Genomic DNA, 22756 nt, shown 5'->3' with positions numbered 1-22756 from the left:
TGTTAGGACTTATATGGGTTAAATCTTGATGGATCGCATTATAAGAGCAGTGTGGCATCTGAAGACCCTCGATGTGCTATTGTCTTTCTGACAGAAACCGGGTCCCTTGAACAAAGCAGCGCTATCATGTGTCGCATTTCATAAAACATGAATTGTTATAAATAGACACATAACTAAACGGCCAACATTCACATCTTATCTAAGAAATCCACGCTGACAGTTGTGAATCATGATGGGGAAAAGTAAAAGCAGAGCAAAAGGGAAGTTAAGCAGAAATTAAGACTTGGTTTAACATGTAATGCACAGTGCAGACGGTAATGACGGTGTCTCCAAACTGTAGTGCAAACAAGCCAACATTTCTGACTGAATAATACATGAACACAATATGCGACAGCTCTGTTATTATGCATGAGGGTCGCAGCTTGTTATCTTTAAGAAAGCACATCTGTTGCCCTCAGACATTCCAGGGCTAATGACATTGAAACGATTAAAATCTTGTAATTATGGTAAACTGGCAGCTGATTTCCACCATTTTTTATTTACCAATACAGTAACAGTACAGTGGCCATGTTTCACATTACAGTGAAGTCATAGCATGAAGTAATGTTGGTCACTGTATATTTTATAGTTTATAAAAGGCTTATATTGTTTAAGGATAATAATAATGCATGCACCCTAGTAATTGTATTGTACATATAGTCTAATTTCAAGTAAGCTGCGGCTCTTTTTGGAATGTGGTCCAATTTATCTGGAATTATATTTAAAAGGCAATAAATACATGTAATTTAATAAGAAAATAGGTCAAATTAATCTCAATGCAAACTTTTAATTCATGCATTGTTGTTAAAAACATGCTACATAAACACTTTAAAATAAAGGAAAAATAGAAAAAAAAAGTAAATATATACTATCAGTCAAAATATGATCAGAAATACAAGTAAAAGCAGTACTATTATTAAGATATTATCTAAATTAACGTTTTCTATGTCAATAATCAATGTTTTCTATTTTGAGGGTTTAAAATTTGTTTTGTTCCTGTGATGGCAAAGCTGAATCATTCTAATATGCTGATTTGGTGCTCAATATCTATCTATAGTAATTTTACTTAGTTAGTCAATTAACAGGTTATTACTGTAGAATACTTTTTTTTACTTTTTTCCATTAAAATAAAAATTCCGGTCAAATAACATGTTTAAAAGGTTGTTAGTTTGAGTACCTTTTTGTTTTGTTTGCTGTATTTCCAGAAAATGCCCACTAGCTATATCCGTTACTATGCTGGTGTGTCTTTAGAAAAAGACAAATATGGGAGAAGAAAACATACATATAAAGTGTTTACGTGACCTTTCTACAATGCTGTATATAGCTGTGTAACAAACAGTGTTTGAGGGCTTTGGACTAATGTAGCCACTCCATCCACACACACTCGTTCCCTTCATCAGTCAGTGAGCTTTAACTCATGCAACATTTATGCCTTGATTTATTCCCCTCACTTAGAGAGAGAGGGAGAAATGTCAACCATTGTCAGCATCTATTCATCCTTCCGTCTGAGCCGCCTCCTCCCGCTCTCTTTTCTAATGCACAGAGGTCAGCACAGTGTATCCCATCAGGGTATCCTTACAGAGTTTTGCTGTCAGTTTGATGTATTTGCAACTTTATGTCCATTAAGCAGATTGTCAAATAAGTCCAGAAATGCTGACAACTCTTACATACGCAGTCACAAAAATAAACAACTTATAATAATGAGGTTAAGTAATCAATAAAAGGTTTAGCTCATTTAATTACAGGTGAGCTTCTGAAAAACTATCATATTAGGGGAGTAGATTTATCACATTTATCAAATGTTTTGAACTCACACAAATTGAAATAAGATGAATGTGTGCATGCAGTTTAGTTTAATATTAAGTTTAGTTTAAGTATTAATGTTGAGTATCTTCTAGCTTTCCATAGATTGTCAAATGTATAACTTTTTGTATTTGTTTAATTCAGTTTTTTAATGCTACAACATATGAAAATACAAGAAATGCAGAGATTTTATCAAACAGGTTTTATTGTTTTAATACACAACTGCGCTTGACACTTTAGCATGATCCAGTTGTAACACAGAAGTATGAATTTACTCTCTTATGTTTGTACTTGACAAAACCTCGTCTTTAAAAGTCTTTGAGCTCAGCAAGGCTGAATCCACTAGAGATGAAAGACTCTGATTCAAGGGTCACGTCATGCCAGTGTCTTTTTAACCAGCGTAAGCAAGAAGACTTGTGGGATCACAACCTCATTCAGGCATGGGCTCCCCAAACTGGAACATGTCCTCATCGTAGAGGTCTTCAGGGAGCTCTTCGTCTAAATCAGCAAAGAACGTGGGGAACGGCGGGCTCTTGTTCTTCTCAAACCGAGTGGGCAGAACCGTGTCTCTAACCTGATCGAGTGAATGCAAGCACAACGTTTAGACAACTGGGCAAGAACATTGCCTCAAGATTATAATGCCGTTTTTACTACACTCGACTAAGTACTACGATGTCATCATTTGTTGAACAAGTCGAGATCACTTTGAGATAGTTCAACTTTCGGTTGAGTGTGTATGCAAGCAAACTCTACGAGACAAAATGCTGACTACATATGATCGATTCACTTTGCACACACGAACGCCTCTGTGCATTGATATGGATAAATGATTCAGCACGAGTGTGTATTAGCATGCCAAGGTCAGTGCTAGTGTTGGCATGGACAGTACAGTACACAAATCTTTTTAGCTAAATCTTTTCAGCTGCTGAAAGTGACGCAGCAGAGAAGATAAAAGCAAAGATGGAGAAGGTCCTTCACGAAAATATATTCTACCTGAGGACAAGTACTTGTTACTTGGCATACTTGGGAGTTTGAGTATGTGTGACGCGTTTTACCTTAACAATACAGTTGCGGTGACCCGGTACGGAACCGTTGACATAGAGGACGTTATACTTGGTGTTCACCCTCCATACCTGCCAGAGAAAAGACCTTAGTGAAACTACACACACATTTTTCACTGTGACACCGGGTGACTTTACATCAGATGCCTCCTAAGCACAAGATATTATGATACAACAGCTGAGCTTTGAAATTGTGTGTGCTATATCTAAAAGATATAAAAAGGCATTTTGTGCATTCTCATCGATGTACCTTCAATCCATGAACAGTGTCATATATGTTTCCCATCCTGCCTGGCATCTTCTTTCCTTTGAAAACCTTTGCTGGATCCTGATGGAGAGGAGACAAGTCACTTAACTCATCCATTAACCATTCAAAGAGCACACTGAGGTCAAGCTAAACACTCTAGAGACCATACAGGACAGTTACGGCTAGCTGAAATGACTGATATGAAACCTTTGCGAAAGTGCTTCAATATCTGAAAATTTTTAAGAGGGATATATTGTGTTCCTGAGCAAAAAAATTCAATCAGTTCCTAGTATCTCTGTGACAAAATTTCCAATCAGGATTGAACGGCAGCTTCCGTTGCAACAGATCCACCCTAGATATTAACATCCAAGATCAACAGGGGAAAAATAGTGCACATTGATAAATGCATTATGTAAATGTTAGCGCAGATACTGATTATCCATAATTACATATACAAGTATCTTGAAAGCAATATACAGGCCAATATTAGACATAGATCTACATTTTGATTGCAAAAAAAGATAATTTATGACATCTTTATGCTCTTTAAATGATACCAAAGGTCATATACAGTGGAAAACTGCTTTTAATTTTAAAACAGGTACAACTGCAGAAAACTTAAAGAAATCTTTTTAAAAATCTATACTTATTACTCTATAACTGTTATAGGCCTATTACAAGATAACTCCAATCTTGAAGTCCCCATGTAGTCAATAATACAGACAGACAGACAGACAGACAGACAGACAGACAGACAGACAGACAGACAGACAGACAGACAGACAGATAGATAGATAGATAGATAGATATCCATCCAAAGATTAGTTTTAAGTGATAAAATGATTGACTACAGGGAGACTTCAAGATAGGAAACAGTTATTTTTAAATTGTATATATATATATACACACAATTTAAAAATAACTGTTTCCTATCTTGAAGTCTCCCTGTAATCAATCATTTTATCACTTAACCATGTATGGCTGAATTTTAGTAAGTGCTACACAATAACAAGTGGAAATACTGGCTTAATTCAGCCATACATGGTTGAACCAGAAACGGATTCATAAGAAGAGGAAGAGTGAATGGTAATGTGTTTTATGTACTGCTCTCTACATCGGACACATAACGGTAATTAATATGATTAGCCTTTGGCTTGACTGTTATCAAACAGCTAAAAATGTGTTGCTAATGTCACAAAAACCATGTCAGACAGCTGCCTTCTAAAAATCAGCATTATAAACGCTTTGAACAACTCAGAACGTCAGAGGAGAAAGGCATAAAGTTCACCATAACATCGTAATATACATCATATATATTGCTAAATGTACCCGATTTTTCATATCAACAGGAAAATATACCGGGATAACCTAGCTTCTTTTGAGACCCCCCTGCTTCGCACTCTCAGCATAGTTAATGCTTTGCTAAATACCACCCTGCACGTTGACGGGATTGTTTACAACATGTTTGCATCGAAGAGAACGGCGATTTCAAACTTCTAATTTCAAAGACTCTCTTCGGTAAACTGCAGTTTTATGGAGCAAATCTTCAGCAATGGTGTTGACTTATGAATTTTCACATGGTTTGTCTTAAAGCATAGACATATAAACAACATTAAAAACATGATTTTCATCACAGGGGGACTTTAAAATATTTAAAAATGTAGTTTATTCCTGTGATGGCAAAGCTGAAGTTTCAGCATCATTACTCTAGTCTTCAGTGTCACATGATCATTCAGAAATCATTCTAATATGCTGATGCCACAAAATATTAATATGTAATGCTTAATATTTTTGTGGATACTTTTTTTGAGGATTCTTTGATGAATAGAAAAGTTCAAAAGTTTTTTGTAACTATGTAAACATTGTTACCATCACTTTTGATCAATTTAATGCATACTTGCCGAATAAAAGTAATTTCTTTAAAAGAAATATCTTACTGACCCCAAACTTTTGAATGTAGTTATTAGCATGAAGTGACACTACAAGTTCAGAAATAGAAGCACTCACCCCTCCCGGCCCCAGAGCGCCTGGCCTCCTGTGCGTTTTAGTTTGTCCATGGGAAGCTGGCTGACCTTTGAACCCCCAACGCTTCATTACTCCCTGAAAACCCTTGCCAATTCTACAATTAAAAAGATCAACAGTGTAATGCCGTAAAGATGTAAAAAGAACGTTCAGTTATTATATGCTGTGTAACAACATAAGAGATATGTGGATGGAGCTGCAGGTAGGCAGGATCTCAGGTGTGAAATAGGGCTGACACAACTCAGATGCTATGATTAATCAAGAGTTCTTTGAAGCAAGGCTCTCTTTAAAAAAAGTGTCAAAATACTTCATTCTTTTCCAGCTTAATATGTAGAAATAAACAGAAGTTCTTCTTGTTTTTTACGTGTCAATTATGTAACCACCCTATTTGGCTAAAAATCCATCCACTCCGTTTGTTATTTTTCCCCTTAAATCAGAAAAAGTCTCTCAAAATGAGCTGTTCAGGAATGCTAAGCATTGAAACGTCACAATATAACAGGCCCTGGCCACGACTGGCGATGGAATCGGCCCTATTAGCTTAGCCATGTTTATGTCCTCGGTACAGCATTTAACAGCAGCATTCAAGTAAGAAACTGATTCTTATTAAAGCTACTAAAGTTTTTCAATTAAGAGCAGTGAGTGATTTAAGAGCAGTGAGTGATTTTCTGTTTTTCTTTTGTTGTTTGATTCACATTAACAGCATAGAGCAGCAGGTACTGTACATTCAGCGGCAGCCACTTTATACACAGATCTAATATACACATGCGATTTCTTTCCCAGGGGCTCGTTCTTCGTACGTTGCTTATTACATCCGAGATCAAATGACACATCCAAGATGATATCATTGTGCTAATCATGATCCAGCTAATTGGGTTCTTCGAACACACCTGTTGTTTATGATTAGTATCGCTGGATTGAGTTATCTGAGATAACTGCGTGTTCATGCGCTGGTTTAAAAGGGGATATGTATCGATAGTAGAAACATTGATCAGCAACGCTGCTATTGGCTGTTCAGCGTGGCCAAAGAGCGCGCTCAGTTTTTCTCCTCAGCAGAGCGAGATAGTCGAAGTTTATTCGGAGTTTTAATGTTTAATCAAAACGCCAGGGAACACCTCAAAGTCTGCAAAAGCCAGGAGAGAGGGCAAAAAGTAGCAGACAATTTAAATCCGTTAGAAGTGGCCATGTTAGATGGTTTTATCACTTATTAGCCTATATTTTTGTATTTTAATAATTGCATTATTACTTTGTTCATTGTAATGTCAGAGTCGCCACACTAGAACATGGGAACAAATAAAAGTGAAGAACAAAAATATTCTACATAATGGTACTTTTTAGTTATATTATAGTCTCTTCTCTTCTATAAAAGGCACTGTTAAATAAATGGTTGTCTGTTTATAAAAGGAACCAAGAAAAAGGCTGAGGAAAAAATTTGAAAAGATCTTAGTAGCCTACACTGTAAAATAATTTTTTGCTGCATTAAATTAAGGCCGTATAGTCATTTCAACTGTTAAATCTCGAGTAATGATGAATTGCTTTGACTTGTGAAAGTGAAAACTGATAAAATTATGTTAATGTAATAATATTTTGCCATGAGTTATTGATCACATTTTTTCCAAGTGTAGTTCATTGTAATGACATTCTGTTTTCCTCTTTTGTGCACTTTTACATAATACACCAACACTTGTATCTGTTCCCAAGAAAGTGGTGGCTGAAATATGTGCAGTAAGTGGACATTTTTTAACTTTCCAAAGGAAAGAAAGTATAAGACTTTGTAATGTCCATTTGTTTCCATTGCACTGGACAGTGAATAAACCCTCTCAGATAACTGTCATATGGAGGAACTAGCCTACCTGCAAGTGCATAAATAACTTTACTTAATTTATACTTGTATGCTTTATGGCTGCAATATAAGTTGCAGGATTCCACATCTACAGAAAGGCCTACAGAAGAGTCTGCACAGACAGAGGAGACATAGGCCTACAGGTGGGCAGTGTATAGCCAACTTTTCCTTTTTATTTGTTGCATGAGGCATGTGCACTAATATCTCTTGTTGCAGGCACTTGACCACTGGCTTTTCTTTACAAAGAACAATTGAAATAAAACTCAAGGAACTAAGCATATTTGTCTTTTATTAAACATTTAATGAAAGGTGTTGGGTATTTTTTTTTTTTTGGCAATGTTGTGTAATATGGCACATGCAACAATGTCACAGGCCCTGTCAGGTGTGCAAACCTCAGACTTTTCAGACACTGAAATCTTCCCTTTAGTTAGCCAAAGTTCATTTCATTGTGTGCCCTTGTCCTGGCAAAAGCTGCATTGTAACTGGTTTGGGTCAGGGAATGGGGTCATAAAACACCTGTAGGCAGGAACATGTCATATGAAAAAATGCAGTTCTGTTAGGATCAGCATAAGCGTATGTAATACAGTGAGCTTGATATTTAATTGTGGAACTTTCCTTACCACTTTCAAATAATGTGCATAAATGTGAATCTCTGAAAATTCTTAAGTCATGCACAGATCCTGGCCATTTTTCTTTCACATTTGTGATATGGAAGATTTTAGTTAACTGCCTTTTTTTTTTTATTTGATTACTAATCTGGAATATTAAGGATCACAATAGTAACTGGGCTGCACATTTACATTGTGAACCCCCTTTCTGTTCACATAATCCCCTTCATTGAGGCCTTGATGGCAGCCTCAACTTTAAAATGAAAATTCTGTCATCATATACTCACCTTCATGTTGTTTCAATCCTTTATGAATTTCTTTCTTCTGCTGAACAGAAAGGAAGATATTTAGAAGAATATCAGTAACCAGACAGTTTCTGGTCTCATTGACTTCCATAGTATATTTTTTTCCTACTATGGAAGTCAATGAGACCAGAAACTGTCTGGTTACTGATATTCTTCTAAATATCTTCCTTCCTGTTCAGCAGAAGAAAGAAATTCATACAGGTTTGAAACAACATGAGGGTGAGTATATGATGACATGATTTTCATTTTAAAGTGGAGTATATCCCTTTAAGCCTGAGTGACATATAGGCTACTGTAATCGGCATGGTCATGATTGCATGATCCTCATAAAAAATTATGATAGCCTAAAAAAAAAAACCTGCTTTAAAAAAAACTGCTTTACAACATTGGGTCTTCAGTGGCTTGGAAATGCCACAAAAAAAAAAAAAAAAACTAAAACTGTATTTTAAACCTAAAAGTGCCAGGTAAACTTGGAGGTTCTCCGCATCTCCAATAGTGTAAAGGAAAGAGGCACTCGCAAAAAATCTTAGGGTAGCCTACAGTTTGTGCTAGTTAAAGCCCGACTCCGACAAGTTGAAAATAAATGTGCATTTCCAACAAATTAATAATGTAAACGGCAATCTCACGAGTCACGAGAAAAAATATATATCTCAGAAAGTGCACTACCGCGCTGCGCTGGACTTCCCATATTAGCTCCGCTTATGAAGCCGCGATCTAATCCTGTTTACATGAAATAAGCCTGCTCCCGAGCAGGTTTAAGTTTGCGCACCTGTTGCTATGACAGCAAGTCCAGGATGAGCGTCGAAGAACCAAACAATCCAAGATCATGCCAAATCGTCAACAATCAAATCCAGCTAACTGAGTTATCGACGTACGAAGAACGAGCCCCAGCTGTTTACGTTCAGACATAACCAACTGTGTTTATGTGAACTGTGTATATTTGATAGTTTAAGTGCAATAAAATACGAAAGAGAACTTTGTTTAGTGCTCCCACTACACGTGGTGTGACAGCTGGCTTTATATGTGCACGCTTCAGATGTGTGTGCTCAGAAAACCACATACCTGAAGTTTATCCTGATTTTCTTTAAAACGCAAGCAAATAAATAACTTTCATGATGACAAAGAACTGCAATGTCACGTGCGCATAACGACAATACAGATGATCAAAAACAAACTTTTTTTGTTAGTTGATGCCCTTTACGATCTGTAAAGGCTTCGCCCTCTTCTGGAAAGCGGTGTGGGGAGCAGCAGCTCATTTGCATTTAAAGATACACATGAAAACAGCATTTGTTTTGCTTCCACCCAAAAAGGGGCAATTACAGCATGGTATAATAAATGATCTGTGGGGTAATTTGAACAAACTTCACAAGCACAGGTGATTTTTATTATTATTATTTTTATGGGGACCTAATAGGTCCCCTTTAAAATGCACAATTGCACATATTGTAAAGTATTTTTCAGTATGATTCTTTTTCTATTATTCAGATAGAAAAATGACAATGAATTACTGTGAATTCCCGAGGATAGTTACTGCTGTTTTATCAATGACCTACAGGCTGGAGAAAGTCTCTCTGTGGTTTCTCAAAGGCCTTTCTCACAGATATAATCAAGTGATCAAGTGTAAATCTGTGTAGAAAGGAAATCTCTGGCTGATTTACTGCAGAAAGAGCTGAAGTGACTCTCAGCCGAGCCGACCCTGGCACTCGCTCCCTGAGATTCACACACTCATTATTTGATGAGAAGATGAAGCTCTTCAAATTAGATGGATGGAGGAAGGAAGGGGGTAAAAGGGAAAGAGAGAGAGAGAGAGCGAGAGATCAGGCCATTTGGAACAGTAGGATGCACGCTTCTACAGACTAAAATATCAGTCAATCTTAAAGATTTGTCACGGTTTGAAAAACGCATCTCCCTTTCATATCATTTAAGTCAAGAGTGTAAAAACAGTTCAGCTGCAAAACTTGAATTAAAAATTAATCTAAAGCCCTATTCGGACGGGACTAGTTTCACAGGGGGTCGTTAGAGAAATTTCTGTTTCACAGACGTACTTTGAGATTTTAATCCTGTCCGAATCTGCCATGTCTGTCTTTTTCTCACACGACCTCTGTAAAAATTCCAGAGCAAATTACCTACTGTTTTTCGTCAAACTCGGCGGTCCTCAGAGAAATCTAATCCCGTCCGAATGCGAATGTCTGTGATTGCCGAAAATGTTTTTTTCCAAAACGCTTTTTCTTGTGTTTTTGGTCACCGTGAACTACCGTACAATCTCTCGCTATCGCGCCGGGTATTCAAGTTTCTGCTTTTTGCGCACCGATAATGGATGTACGTTAGACATGTAGATGTGTTCGGTAACGTTACACTGCGAATAAAAAAAAAAATGAAATCAACAAGAAGAGCCAAATCACGTAAACTGTTAAGACTGGCAACTGTAATATCAGTTTCAGGTAAGATTACTTTCATTTCTGCACTTAATTACATAACGTGTAAATTATATAAGTTAAAACTTTTTATTCCAGTGTGGGTTTATTATAAGAACCCAGTTCTATAAAATCATGATGATAAATGTATGTTTAGTTTTTTATACTACAATTTTTATAAAATGTTTACAAAACACTAAATACGTTTGGACGGTTTACTTTATAATTCAAAGTACTTAATTTCAAAATACATTTGATCAAATTTCATACGCAATCCACGCATTCTGAACACGTGATCTTCTGCAATGCCCACATGTAAAACACAGACACTCCTACCTCGGTAATAAACACGGAGATGTTAGTCCCGTCCGAATCCGTACATGAAATCACAGACGTAGGTTGATAAGAATTGTAACTCAAACGTCGTTTGGAAAACTAGTCCCGTCCGAATAGGGCTTAAGAATGAGGGGACAATATATGGGGACCTATTTTAACGATCTAAGCGCACGGCGCAAGTGCACTTAGGGCGTGTCCGAATCCACTTTTGCTAGTTTAACGACGGGAAAAATGGTCGGTTGTCCCTATTCTCTTAATGAGTAATGGGTGTGTTTTGGGCATAACGTGCAAAAAAACAATCAAGAGTGTAATTTTCCATTCCCTTTAAAAGTCAGTTGCACTTGCACCATGGTGGATTCGCTATTTACATGGCGGAAAGACTGAACGCGCCTTCAGAGAGCAAACGGATTAGCTTGTGCACAAGGTTAAAGCATGCAAGCAGACCATCTACTGGAACAAGCCGGATTCCACCATATCTTTATGTACACAATAACAAACTTTTACATAGTAATCCTTTTATTTTTAATAATTGGCATGTCTGTGTGCTGCTGCGCATCCCTGTGTGTCTAATAAGCAGAGTGTACGTGCATTGTGGACCCGCCTATAGGCGCACATTACTCACATTACAGATAACGCGCTCTTTAAATAACAAAAAAAAAATTTGCACCATTGACTTTAGACCAGGATTTTGTTGGTCAATGGCGCAGTCCATTTCAGTTGCCTCAAAATAGCAACATGCCAACAATGCGCATACAATGCGCCTGAACACACCTCGTTTTCAGACCAGCACGCCCATGGGCAAACAAATGGGCGCAAATAAATTTGGCATTTAAACAACATTGCGTAGGACGTGAAAATGATAACTGTGTCGGGCTGAAACTAGCAAAAAACACCGCTGGCGCCGCATTGCGCCGGGCGTATGATAGGACCCATGGTGTTGGTTTAATCATCAATGAAACATCATGCATGTTAGTATCACTAAATGGAAATTCAAAAAAATAATGGCAGAAATATTTCCCATCTTCCACTGGTTAAGCAGACAAAGAGTCCTATCCCAAACTCACGCCACTGGTTGAATCAATGTTACAATGCTGGGCTGGTCAAACAAACAGTCATTTTTTGATCGAGCCACATTGTTTAAAGGTCAGATGAATCTACAAATGGATTATTTATAGTTTTATAGTCTCTACATATTAAACTGGAATATATGACAAAATGACATCACAACTTAAAAGGTGCTCTGTGCGCGTTTATATTTGACTCACGTTTTCGCTGTGACGTCCACATATTGTCCTGGACGGAAGTGAGCTGCATAGAGAGGAGTGCCTAGATAAAACGAAACAAAATACAAAACATAAAAACACGAACACATAATGTCATATGGTTTAAAACGCAAACGGAATCTAAAACAAAAATCCAGAAAATCACATTGTATGATTTTTAAATAATTAATTTGCATTTTATTGCATGACATAAGTATTTGATCACCTACCAACCAGTAAGAATTCCGGCTCTCACAGACCTGTTAGTTTTTCTTTAAGAAGCCCTCCTGTTCTCCACTCATTACCTGTATTAACTGCACCTGTTTGAACTCGTTACCTGTATAAAAGACACCTGTCCACACACTCAATCAAACAGACTCCAACCTCTCCACAATGGCCAAGACCAGAGAGCTGTGTAAGGACATCAGAGATAAAATTGTAGACCTGCACAAGGCTGGGATGGGCTACAGGACAATAGGCAAGCAGCTTGGTTAGAAGGCAACAACTGTTGGCGCAATTATTAGAAAATGGAAGAAGTTCAAGATGACGGTCAATCTCCCTCGGTCTGGGGCACCATGCAAGATCTCACCTCGTGGGGCATCAATGATCATGAGGAAGGTGAGGGATCAGCCCAGAACTACACGGCAGGACCTGGTCAATGATCTGAAGAGAGATGGGACCACAGTCTCAAAGAAAACCATTAGTAACACACTACGCCGTCATGGATTAAAATCCTGCAGCGCACGCAAGGTCCCCCTACTCAAGCCAGCGCATGTCCAGGCTCATCTGAAGTTTGCCAATGACCATCTGGATGATCCAGAGGAGGAATGGGAGAAGGTCATGTGGTCTGATGAGACAAAAATAGAGCTTTTTGGTCTAAACTCCACCCGCCATGTTTGGAGGAAGAAGAAAGATGAGTACAACCCCAAGAACACCATCCCAACCGTGAAGCATGGAGGTGGAAACATCATTCTTTGGGGATGCTTTTCTGCAATGGGGACAGGACGACTACACCGTATTGAGGGGAGGATGGATGGGGCCATGTATTGTGAGATCTTGGCCAACAACCTCCTTCCCTCAGTAAGAGCATTGAAGATGGGTCGTGGCTGGGTCTTCCAGCATGACAACAACCCGAAACACACAGCCAGGGCAACTAAGGAGTGACTCCGTAAGAAGCATCTCAAGGTCCTGGAGTGGCCTAGCCAGTCTCCAGACCTGAACCCAATAGAAAATCTTTGGAGGGAGCTGAAAGTCCGTATTGCCCAGCGACAGCCCCGAAACCTGAAGGATCTGGAGAAGGTCTGTATGGAGGAGTGGGCCAAAATCCCTGCTGCAGTGTGGGCAAACCTGGTCAAGAACTACAGGAAACGTATGATCTCTGTAATTGCAAACAAAGGTTTCTGTACCACATATTAAGTTCTGCTTTTCTGATGTATCAAATACTTATGTCATGCAATAAAATGCAAATTAATTACTTAAAAATCATACAATGTGATTTCCTGGATTTTTGTTTTAGATTCCGTCACTCACAGTTGAAGAGTACCTATGATAAAAATTACAGACTTCTACATGCTTTGTAAGTGGGAAAACCTGCAAAATCGGCAGTGTATCAAATACTTGTTCTTCTCACTGTATATATTCAAATGTGCATACCTACAGACTAAACACGTAATACGCATGTGCACGCTGTCAGCGTTTTCACAGGTTCACGTTTTTGAAGTTTGCGCAGAGATAACTTTATTTTTTTCATAATGTTTCAAGGCTTGTACCTTGGAAACTATTTCACGGTTTGCGTTCTCGAGCCACCAGGCACTGTTGTTGTGCAAGTGAGCGGGCCGAAGCGTGTTAAGGGTTTTCTGTAAAAACGATGTTGTGTAAGCGGCCCAAAAGTTAATAACTAATGATCTTTGCAACGGAAGTAAATCGATCAAAACTAACTTTAGCTGGACAATAACTTTATTCTAGAGCTGCTGTAAATCCAAAACAATCTCTGTTACTTTCATTTCCTATTATTACTGTAAAGCTGCTTTGAAACAATCTACATTATTAAAAGCGCTATATAAAGAAGGTGACTTGACTTGATTTTACCTGGTTTGATGATGCTGTTGTCTGACACACAAAATGTGGTGAGTTTCTGTTTGGGAGGAACTCCTGCATTCCGGAAAATTTCTAAATATCCCTCTGGCCTCTGAGGGAAAGACAGATTGACTTTCAGTTGCTTCAAGTGATTTACTAACTTACATAATCCTTAAAAAGGAGAAAAGGTGAAGAAAAAGAGAATACATTAAACCTAAACTGCTCTACTGTGTTTTTGGAGATGACTGACTGCAAAGAGACTGAAAGCTCAGACTAAAGGTCAGGACAATTGACAATTACACTTCAAGCAGCACTTGGTGGCAGATGTCAAATATAGACAGATGACACACAGACACACACTAGCTTACTGACAAAAAAATAAAAAAAGGGACACAGAGCAAAGGTTTTTTTTTTTTCATTACAATCTCCATAGAATTATATTTTAGATGTTTCTTTCCCCTAACATGTGCGCACACACACACACACACACACACACACACACACACACACACACACACAAATAAAGGTGACCTCTGTATCTACTACTCAGTAATTTCTCTCCAGGAGCTCTTCAGGTCTTATTATACTTCCTCTCCACAGAAACAGAACGGCTCTAGTCTATTATCATGTTCCACCCCAGAGAGGACGAGGATCGCCAGAAAGGTGAAGAAACAAGAGTTCGTTATGAGTGTGTGGATAAGATCAGTCTTATTGAAAAACGTTAAAGACATTTCTAACTCACGTGAAACGGAGAAACGTTTTTTCCACCCACGATCAGAGCTGCTGTCTTCCCATTATACTCTTCCTTTGATAGATATTTCACCACATGACAGTCCTGCACCTGAGAGAGAGATAAAAAATATAAACAGACTAGTATCAAGGTAAAAGAAAAATCAAGTTTAAAAATGTAATTTGATAGTTAATCTCATAACAATCAATAAACTTTCAGCTGAATTTTAAGACACTACACAGCATGAATGCCAGAGAAACTTCTGATGAGAGTTTTTGAATCTTAATTAACCATACTATGTAAAGTCTTTTTATGTTTCAAATTATTTGAATTTTTTATTAGATTTGTTATTAATTTGTACATATATATATATATATATATATATATATATATATATATACAGTGAGGAAAATAAGTATTTGAACACCCTGCTATTTTGCAAGTTCTCCCACTTGGAAATCATGGAGGGGTCTGAAATTGTCATCGTAGGTGCATGTCCACTGTGAGAGACATAATCTAAAAAAAAAAATCCAGAAATCACAATATATGATTTTTTAACTATTTATTTGTATGATACAGCTGCAAATAAGTATTTGAACACCTCTATATCACCTAGAATTCTGACCCTCAATGACCTGTTAGTCTGCCTTTAACCCTCTGGGGTCTGAGGGGTTTTTGGGGTCCTTGAGATGTTCTGACATGCCCTGACATTTGTGCTTTTTTCAGTTGCTTATAAACATATTAATGGCAAAGGTGTAAATTCACTCTATTTAGCACAAACAGGGCTACCATAATATGTGAACAACTTGCATGTACATGTTTGTATTTTTGAGAGAATAATGTTTATGCATGTTTTTTTCAAAAACAAAAAACTAAAGTTTCTGAAATAAGGCCATAAAACATTCTAAATATATGTAAATAAGACTTTTGACTAATGGATGACGTTGCCTAGAATTTTTTCTTCAAAATTATGTGAAAATCATCCTGCCTAATCATTCACATAACACAATACATTGATTTAAATCTTGTAAAACACTTTTTGTTTGGAAAGGCCATATGCGGGTGGGCGTGATTCACACCTGTGGAGTCAATGGGGCCCGCATAATGAGGCTGCATACGTAATGAGCCTTTCATTCAGGTGTGTGAATGAGCCACAAAAATGCAAGGACAATATATAACTGGTTTGTTGTTTTTTTCCACAAATTTTGCTTGCAAATTGTACAATATCCAAGGTAAACATTTCTAGTAATTGTGCAGTTAATTGTTCTCATACTGTATTTTCAGATTTGGAATATATTCTCTTCCCAAATGTGTCACTAATAAAGCATAATAAAATTATTTAAAGAGAAGGCTTATAATGACCTTTTAAGATTTTGTTTACATCTATCCTTATATATATATATATATTTTTTTTTTAAGGTTATACAATTACAACTACATTTAAAATTGTAACAATATTTCCAGTGTAATCTTTCTTTGTATTCGCGATTCATATTAAAACAGTATTTTTGCCAGCTAGTAGTTCCACAACAGCGCGCATCTGTGCGTTCATTCATTCAAACGCGATTCATATTATTTAAACAGTATTTTTGCCAGCTGTAGTAGCTCCACAACAGCACGCATCTGTGCGTTCGTTCGTTCATTCATTCATACACAGAAACGCAATTCATATTTAAACAGTATTTTTGCCAGCTGTAGTAGCTCCACAACAGCGCGCATCTGTGCGTTCGTTCGTTCATTCATTCATACACAGAAACGCAATTCATATTTAAACAGTATTTTTGCCAGCTGTAGTAGCTCCACAACAACACGCATCTGTGCGTTCGTTCGTTCATTTATTCATACACAGAAACGCGATCAATATTTAAACCGTATTTTTGCCAACTGTAGTAGCTCCACAACAGCACGCATCTTTGCGTTCATTCATTCCGATTAGAACAAAGCAAACAGAACTGACCTAATAGCGGGATCCGTTTGCTCCTCGAAATGATACTTCCAGAACTTCTGAGGTAAATTTTTGCAGGATTATCAAGATAGTATTATTCCTCACAGCATCGTAAAGTACATAAGTCTGAAAGTGAACTCGCGGTGTGTGTTATCCAGCTGATGTGGGCGTTTCACAGGTTTGTTTGGATCGCCTCACATTTGTGTTTGAATAGCGCGCGCTCTCCGTGGGCGGAGCACATTAAAACTTAATTAGCTGAGATGAGAACGACTGACATCTCTCTCTTTGCATACATATTACATAAACTGTGAATATTTGTTTTTTATAAAAATGACTTCATTTAAAAGAAGAAAATTCAAGCTTCATGCCTGTGTGACTGTATGCCTGTTTGACTGAGTATTCGCTGAGTTACAGTTCATTTTCGGACGCGTTTCAGAATTGACTTCACTGACAGAGAGTAGGCAGAACTCGCATCATGTTTATTTTTCTTTATTTGGCAAAAAGCACAACACTTTGTTTTTATTATGAGCATACACAAAAAAAATACACACTAAACAGGATCGATTGATGTATAACACAAGCATATAAGATAAAAATTAATTTTTTTTTTTTTTTGCACTCATACGGAAAAAAACGAGCCTATCGCGCCGGCGCGATAGCCGACCTCAGGGGGTTAAAATGTCCACCTCCACTCCATTTATTATCCTAAATTAGATGCACCTGTTTGAGGTCGTTAGCTGCATAAAGACACCTGTCCACCCCATACAATCAGTAAGAATCCAACTACTAACATGGCCAAGACCAAAGAGCTGTCCAAAGACGCCCACTCCGCATATTGCCTTTCCAGACAGAAAGTGTTTTGCAAAATTTAAATCAATGCATTGTGTTATGTGAATGATTAGGCAGGATAATTTTCACATCATTTTGAAGAAAAAACTCTAGGCGATGACATCCATTAGTCAAAAGTCTTATTGACACATATTTAGAATGTGTTTTATGGCCTTATTTCAGAAACTTTAGTTTTTAGTTTTTTCAATAACCATGCATAAACATTATTCTCTCAAAAATACAAACATGTACATGCATGGTGCTCACATATGATGGTAGCCCTGTTTGTGCTATATAGAGTGAATTTACACCTTTGCCATTAATATGTTTATAAGCAACTGAAAAAAGCAAAAATATCAGGGCATGTCAGAACATCTCAAGGACCCCAAAAACACCTTAGACCCCAGAGGGTTAAGGAGAGGATGACCGGGGCCATGTATTGCGAGATTTTGGGGAACAACCTCCTTCCCTCAGTTAGAGCATTGAAGATGGGTCGAGGCTGGGTCTTCCAACATGACAATGACCCGAAGCACACAGCCAGGATAACCAAGGAGTGGCTCTGTAAGAAGCATATCAAGGTTCTGGCGTGGCCTAGCCAGTCTCCAGACCTAAACCCAATAGAGAATCTTTGGAGGGAGCTCAAACTCCGTGTTTCTCAGCGACAGCCCAGAAACCAGACTGATCTAGAGAAGATCTGTGTGGAGGAGTGGGCCAAAATCCCTCCTGCAGTGTGTGCAAACCTGGTGAAAAACTACAGGAAACGTTTGACCTCTGTAATTGCAAACAATTGCTACTGTACCAAATATTAACACTGATTTTCTCAGGTGTTCAAATACTTATTTGCAGCTGTATCATACAAATAAATAGTAAAAAAATCATACATTGTGATTTCTGGATTTTTTTTTTTAGATTATGTCTCTCACAGTGGACATGCACCTACGATGACAATTTTAGACCCCTCCATGATTTCTAAGTGGGAGAACTTGCAAAATAGCAGGGTGTTCAAATACTTATTTTCCTCACTGTATGTATATATATATATATATATATATATATATATATATATATATGATTGGTCTATGCGATTCTAGATATATATATAGTACTGTGCAAAAGTCTTATGCACGTTAGTATTTTCACCCACCAAAAAATGGTTAAGCCTTTTATTTATACCTTTTGCTGCAGAGTGTCAGTAGGAAATATCAGTTTACATTTGCAAACAAGAACTGCAGCAACGACTCTTGAAGAAAACGACCTGCAAAGCTACTTGAAAAACTATGCGCAAGGGTGGCCAGACCAAATACTGATTTGATTTAGTTAATAGAAGTTCATTCATAAATAAATTCTATTTATGGCATTATTTTTTGAAAGCATTCACACTTCACAGCATACTACAGCACTACACAAGTGCCTAAAACTTTTCACAGTACTGTAGCTTTGCAACTAGGTTTCTTCAACGTTGCCGCAGTTCTTTTGGATTTAGTCTGTCTCAGTTTCTTCATGTAATCACAGACGGACTCAATGATGGTGAGTTTAGATCTCTGAGTGGAACATATCAGCTTGTGCAAACAAAAATCTCACTGGACTATTACAATTAATGTCAAAAAGCAAGTCTGGAAATGTAAACTGATGTTTTCTATTGGAACATTACAGCAAAATATGTACAAAAAAAAATTAACAACTAACATGCCCAAGTCTTCTGCACAGTAATGTTTATATTAAAACACACATGCATACATATTTGACTTACTGTTTTAATTGAGGAATATGAGGTTAGAATTGTAGCATTATTCCAAATAAATAGATTAAGATCCACAAATAAATGTAAAACATGTCACAATAATAAATAAAATTCACAAATAGATAAAATGAGATTTGCAAATCATTTTTTTTTACAAATGTGTTTTGTGTCACAAACAAAACTCTGCCTGGAATTCATTTGTGAATCGCTTTCTGTGCATTTGTAGATCCCGCACACTTATGTTGATTTTGAAACACTTCTAGCATCAAGACGTGCAGACAAATACACAAATAAGTGGACTCCACCCACTGTTTACTCAAGCCAATAAGATAACGCCCCATTGCGCTGACCAATCATAGCACGCTCTCGCTACAACCAATCACGTTTGGCTTTACACTCTGTGCAGGAACAGATTCATTTTGCACCACTGAAAGGAACTGTATTATATGGGTGCTTTGTTCAAACTGAGCTGAAGTGCTATTTGTGTGGTTAAAAGACCCCGTTTCCAAAAGATTATTGGAGTTTAAGGCTTCTTTATATTTCCATCAGAATCAGACAATCAGGATAAACTCAGGATTATACACAAATTATGATCATTCACAGATCCTGCAGCTGTACTTATAATACTTATAATGTATGTTGTGTGACAGTAATTTCACCTAATACACAAACTCAGAGTATCAGTATAGTTTTATTGGTTTATAGTTTTATGCCATGTCAGCATCTGTGGCATCTTCATGGCAAAAACTGAATTATAAAAATACAAGAGTTACATATACACAATAAAAATAAAAACCAAGCAACACAAACAAACATGTTTATCACGAGGTTGAATGAGTTATTCATTAGTCAGCTACTTATTAATGCTTTTCTGTTCTATCTTGAATAACGTGACGTTCCCATAACAGAGATGTCAAGTGCTGTTTCTCTGGCCTTTTCAAAGGCTCATAAAATATAATACTGTAGCTTGGCTTGATACACAATTTTTTTTAAACTTCTGATCAAAGTTATTTCAGGGCAAGACCGCAAAAGCAAATTTTGCAAATCGTGATTGGTTGGAGCGAGAGCGGGCAATGATTGGTCAGAGCAATGGGGCCGTTATCGGATTGGCTTAAGTAGACAGTGGGTGGAGTCCACTTATTTGTGGATTTGTCTGCATGTCTTGACACTAGAAGTGTTTCAAAATCTACAAATGCACAAGAAACAATGAATACAAATGAATGCCAGGCAGAGTAGTGTTTGTGACATAAAACATATTTACATTTACATTTATTCATTTAGCAGATGCTTTTATCCAAAGCGACTTACAAATGAGAACAATAGAAGCAGTTAAACCAAAACAGGACAACAATATGCAAGTGCTATGACTCTTCCCAGTTTAATCTAACGCAGTACGTGTACTTTTTTTATATATATATAAAGATAATAGATATAGAATAGAAGATAAAGTGTTAGTATTAATGGATCAAGTGTTGCCGAAAAAGATGCGTCTTCAACCGTTACTTGAAAATGGTCACAGAGGTCTGAAGTAATGAGTTTAGGTAAAAGGGAGCAGACCCAGTGGTTGTTCTGTAGGCAAACGTCGCACAATTTTGTGAGGAGAGGAGTGACGTGTGCTCTCTTCGGCTCGTTAAAGACCACTCTAGCTGCGGCGTTCTGGATCATTTGCAGAGGTTTGACAGTGCAAGCTGGAAGACTTGCTAGGAGAGCATTACAATAGTTTGTGAATATTTTTTTGTTTGCAAATCTCATTTTATTAATTTGTGAATTTTATTAATTTTTGTGAAACACTTTACATTTTTTTGTGGATATTATTAATCTATTTATTCGTGAATAGATTAATATAAGAAATATAAGTGCATTCATTTTACAATAATACAATTTAATTTCTTCCCTTTCACTTAGCAATGCATTGGCTTTTAAACCTGAAAACTGAGGGAAAACTTTTGTGCTTCTCTGTATAATTTACTTTTCTTTTTTTTTTTTTTTACATCTTATACATACAAGATCTATAGCAGTGATGTCATCTCCTCCTATTTAATAAAGTTATGAACTTGATCCTGTTTACCTGTAGCATGGTAACCACATGTCTCTCTCCAGATTTGGTCCACACAGGCATCATTCCGAGTTTGACGGCCACAAGACCGACTCTCCGACTCCCTAAGGAGATGCAGATTACAAATCAATACAACCACAAAAACTGAAGCATCAGTGTAAACAATCCTGCAGGCTGCATCCTCTAGGACCAGAGAGGAACTGACAACCACATAAGACTTCTTGTGTTGTGGCCCAAGTCAAGTATTTGAGTTTATTGCCATATCAGCATCACGGCTATTACATGGCAGATACATATTTAACATCATAATATCACAAATACAATATAATGAAAACAAACATTTTATAAAATTCAACTTGAAAAAAAAAAACCCAAACCAAAATGTACAATGCGAGTACAATTCTATAAAATAATCTTTAAATGTGCTTGTGCTAAAAATTTCTGGATCTATACATAAGTCCTTAAAAGTTTGTGCGATGTGACCTGACCCACCTTCCACCCACTCATGTCTGGGCCAGGGTTCATCCTTGAGGGGGTTGAGTTTGTCTGCGGTCAGTTGTTGGTATTCATCTGTAATAATCTTCTTCAGAAACGAAGCATTATCTTCTGTGAGGTGTTCATCCCACCATGTGTTCGTCCGATGCGTCCTTACACAATGAATGACAGGAGTTCTGCTGAGACATAAACAAAATAAAAAAAAGTGGCATGATGGTAACTGTCACGCTTTTTACGTAAATATCACGTTAAAAAGTGATACAACTGACAGTGAGACTACATAAAATTGTTAAATATGATCCTACTTACCAATACACTTAAATAATAAGATTTGCTTTATGCACACTAATTCAAACTCAAAATTATTGATATCAAATTATTAAACGAGTATATGACATATGTGTGATTTACACGATCTTGATTTAGGGATTATATTATTTTATGATAACATTCTGGGTTTTTTTCCGTTAATAACTGTAATCAAATACCTCTGCAGCGCTGCTCCAGTTCGGCAAACGAATACTGGCGCTCCTCTTAGCAAACCATCAGCAAGACTAATAAATCTACACGTCAACGCTGTCATTTTTATTATTTACAAAATTATCATACAACACACAACAGCTCAAATTATTCAGCCCGATCCCATCATTGTACTCAAAATGACAGTCTCGTGTTTGTCCTGCAGTAGAATGTCATTCCTTCAACTTCCGGTGTTACACGGAAATACAGTCGCTGGTTTCTCCTGCTTCAAAATATTGTTCCTCTAAATTATTAGTTCCCTGAGCACTCAGTAGAGTGTTATTTTTTGCTGTTGTTGAAAGCAAAATAATAATTGGGTTTATCATTTACAGGTCTGTTGTAATTTCTTAGTACTTACCAGCCTAAACGTGTTTGTTGGTCTCTCAGTATGATCTGTTGATTTAAAACAATAAAATGTGGTTAATATAG

General features: G+C 37.2%; 1 protein-coding gene across 2 annotated transcripts; it reads right to left on the bottom strand.

Annotated features, from left to right (window-relative positions):
- Positions 1–1878: 1878 nt before the first annotated feature.
- Positions 1879–22539, bottom strand: mrpl3 (mitochondrial ribosomal protein L3). 2 transcript variants are annotated; one of them, XM_079877929.1, is made up of 10 exons: positions 22297–22527; positions 21806–21984; positions 21326–21417; positions 14756–14854; positions 14026–14125; positions 11941–12001; positions 5158–5269; positions 3154–3231; positions 2898–2975; positions 1879–2416 (listed from the first exon to the last, which is right to left on the bottom strand). In XM_079877929.1, exons 1-10 carry the CDS (start codon positions 22389–22391, stop codon positions 2273–2275), a joined length of 1038 nt encoding a protein of 345 aa, XP_079734055.1. In that variant the 5' UTR covers positions 22392–22527; the 3' UTR covers positions 1879–2272. The 2 variants fall into 2 exon arrangements, with proteins under 2 accessions (XP_079734055.1, XP_079734054.1); XM_079877928.1 differs by having other exon boundaries at positions 1980–2416; positions 21806–21987; positions 22297–22539.
- Positions 22540–22756: the final 217 nt, after the last annotated feature.

The sequence above is a fragment of the Squalius cephalus genome (genome assembly GCF_949319135.1).
Source record: "Squalius cephalus genome assembly, chromosome: 8".
NCBI classification, from domain to species: domain Eukaryota; kingdom Metazoa; phylum Chordata; class Actinopteri; order Cypriniformes; family Leuciscidae; genus Squalius; species Squalius cephalus.
The sequence above is the reverse complement of the archived record's forward strand: the minus strand, read 5'-3'. Positions and strand labels throughout refer to the sequence as shown.

Coding starts and splice junctions, on each gene's coding strand:
- mrpl3 (XM_079877928.1), bottom strand. CDS start 22,391: ATGACAGCGTTGACGTGTAGATTTATTAGTCTTGCTGATGGTTTGCTA. Junction 12,002..14,025: donor CAACAGCATCATCAAACCAG/GTAAAATCAAGT, acceptor CGTTTTATCTAG/GCACTCCTCTCTATGCAGCT. Junction 2,976..3,153: donor ACACTGTTCATGGATTGAAG/GTACATCGATGA, acceptor TTTCTCTGGCAG/GTATGGAGGGTGAACACCAA.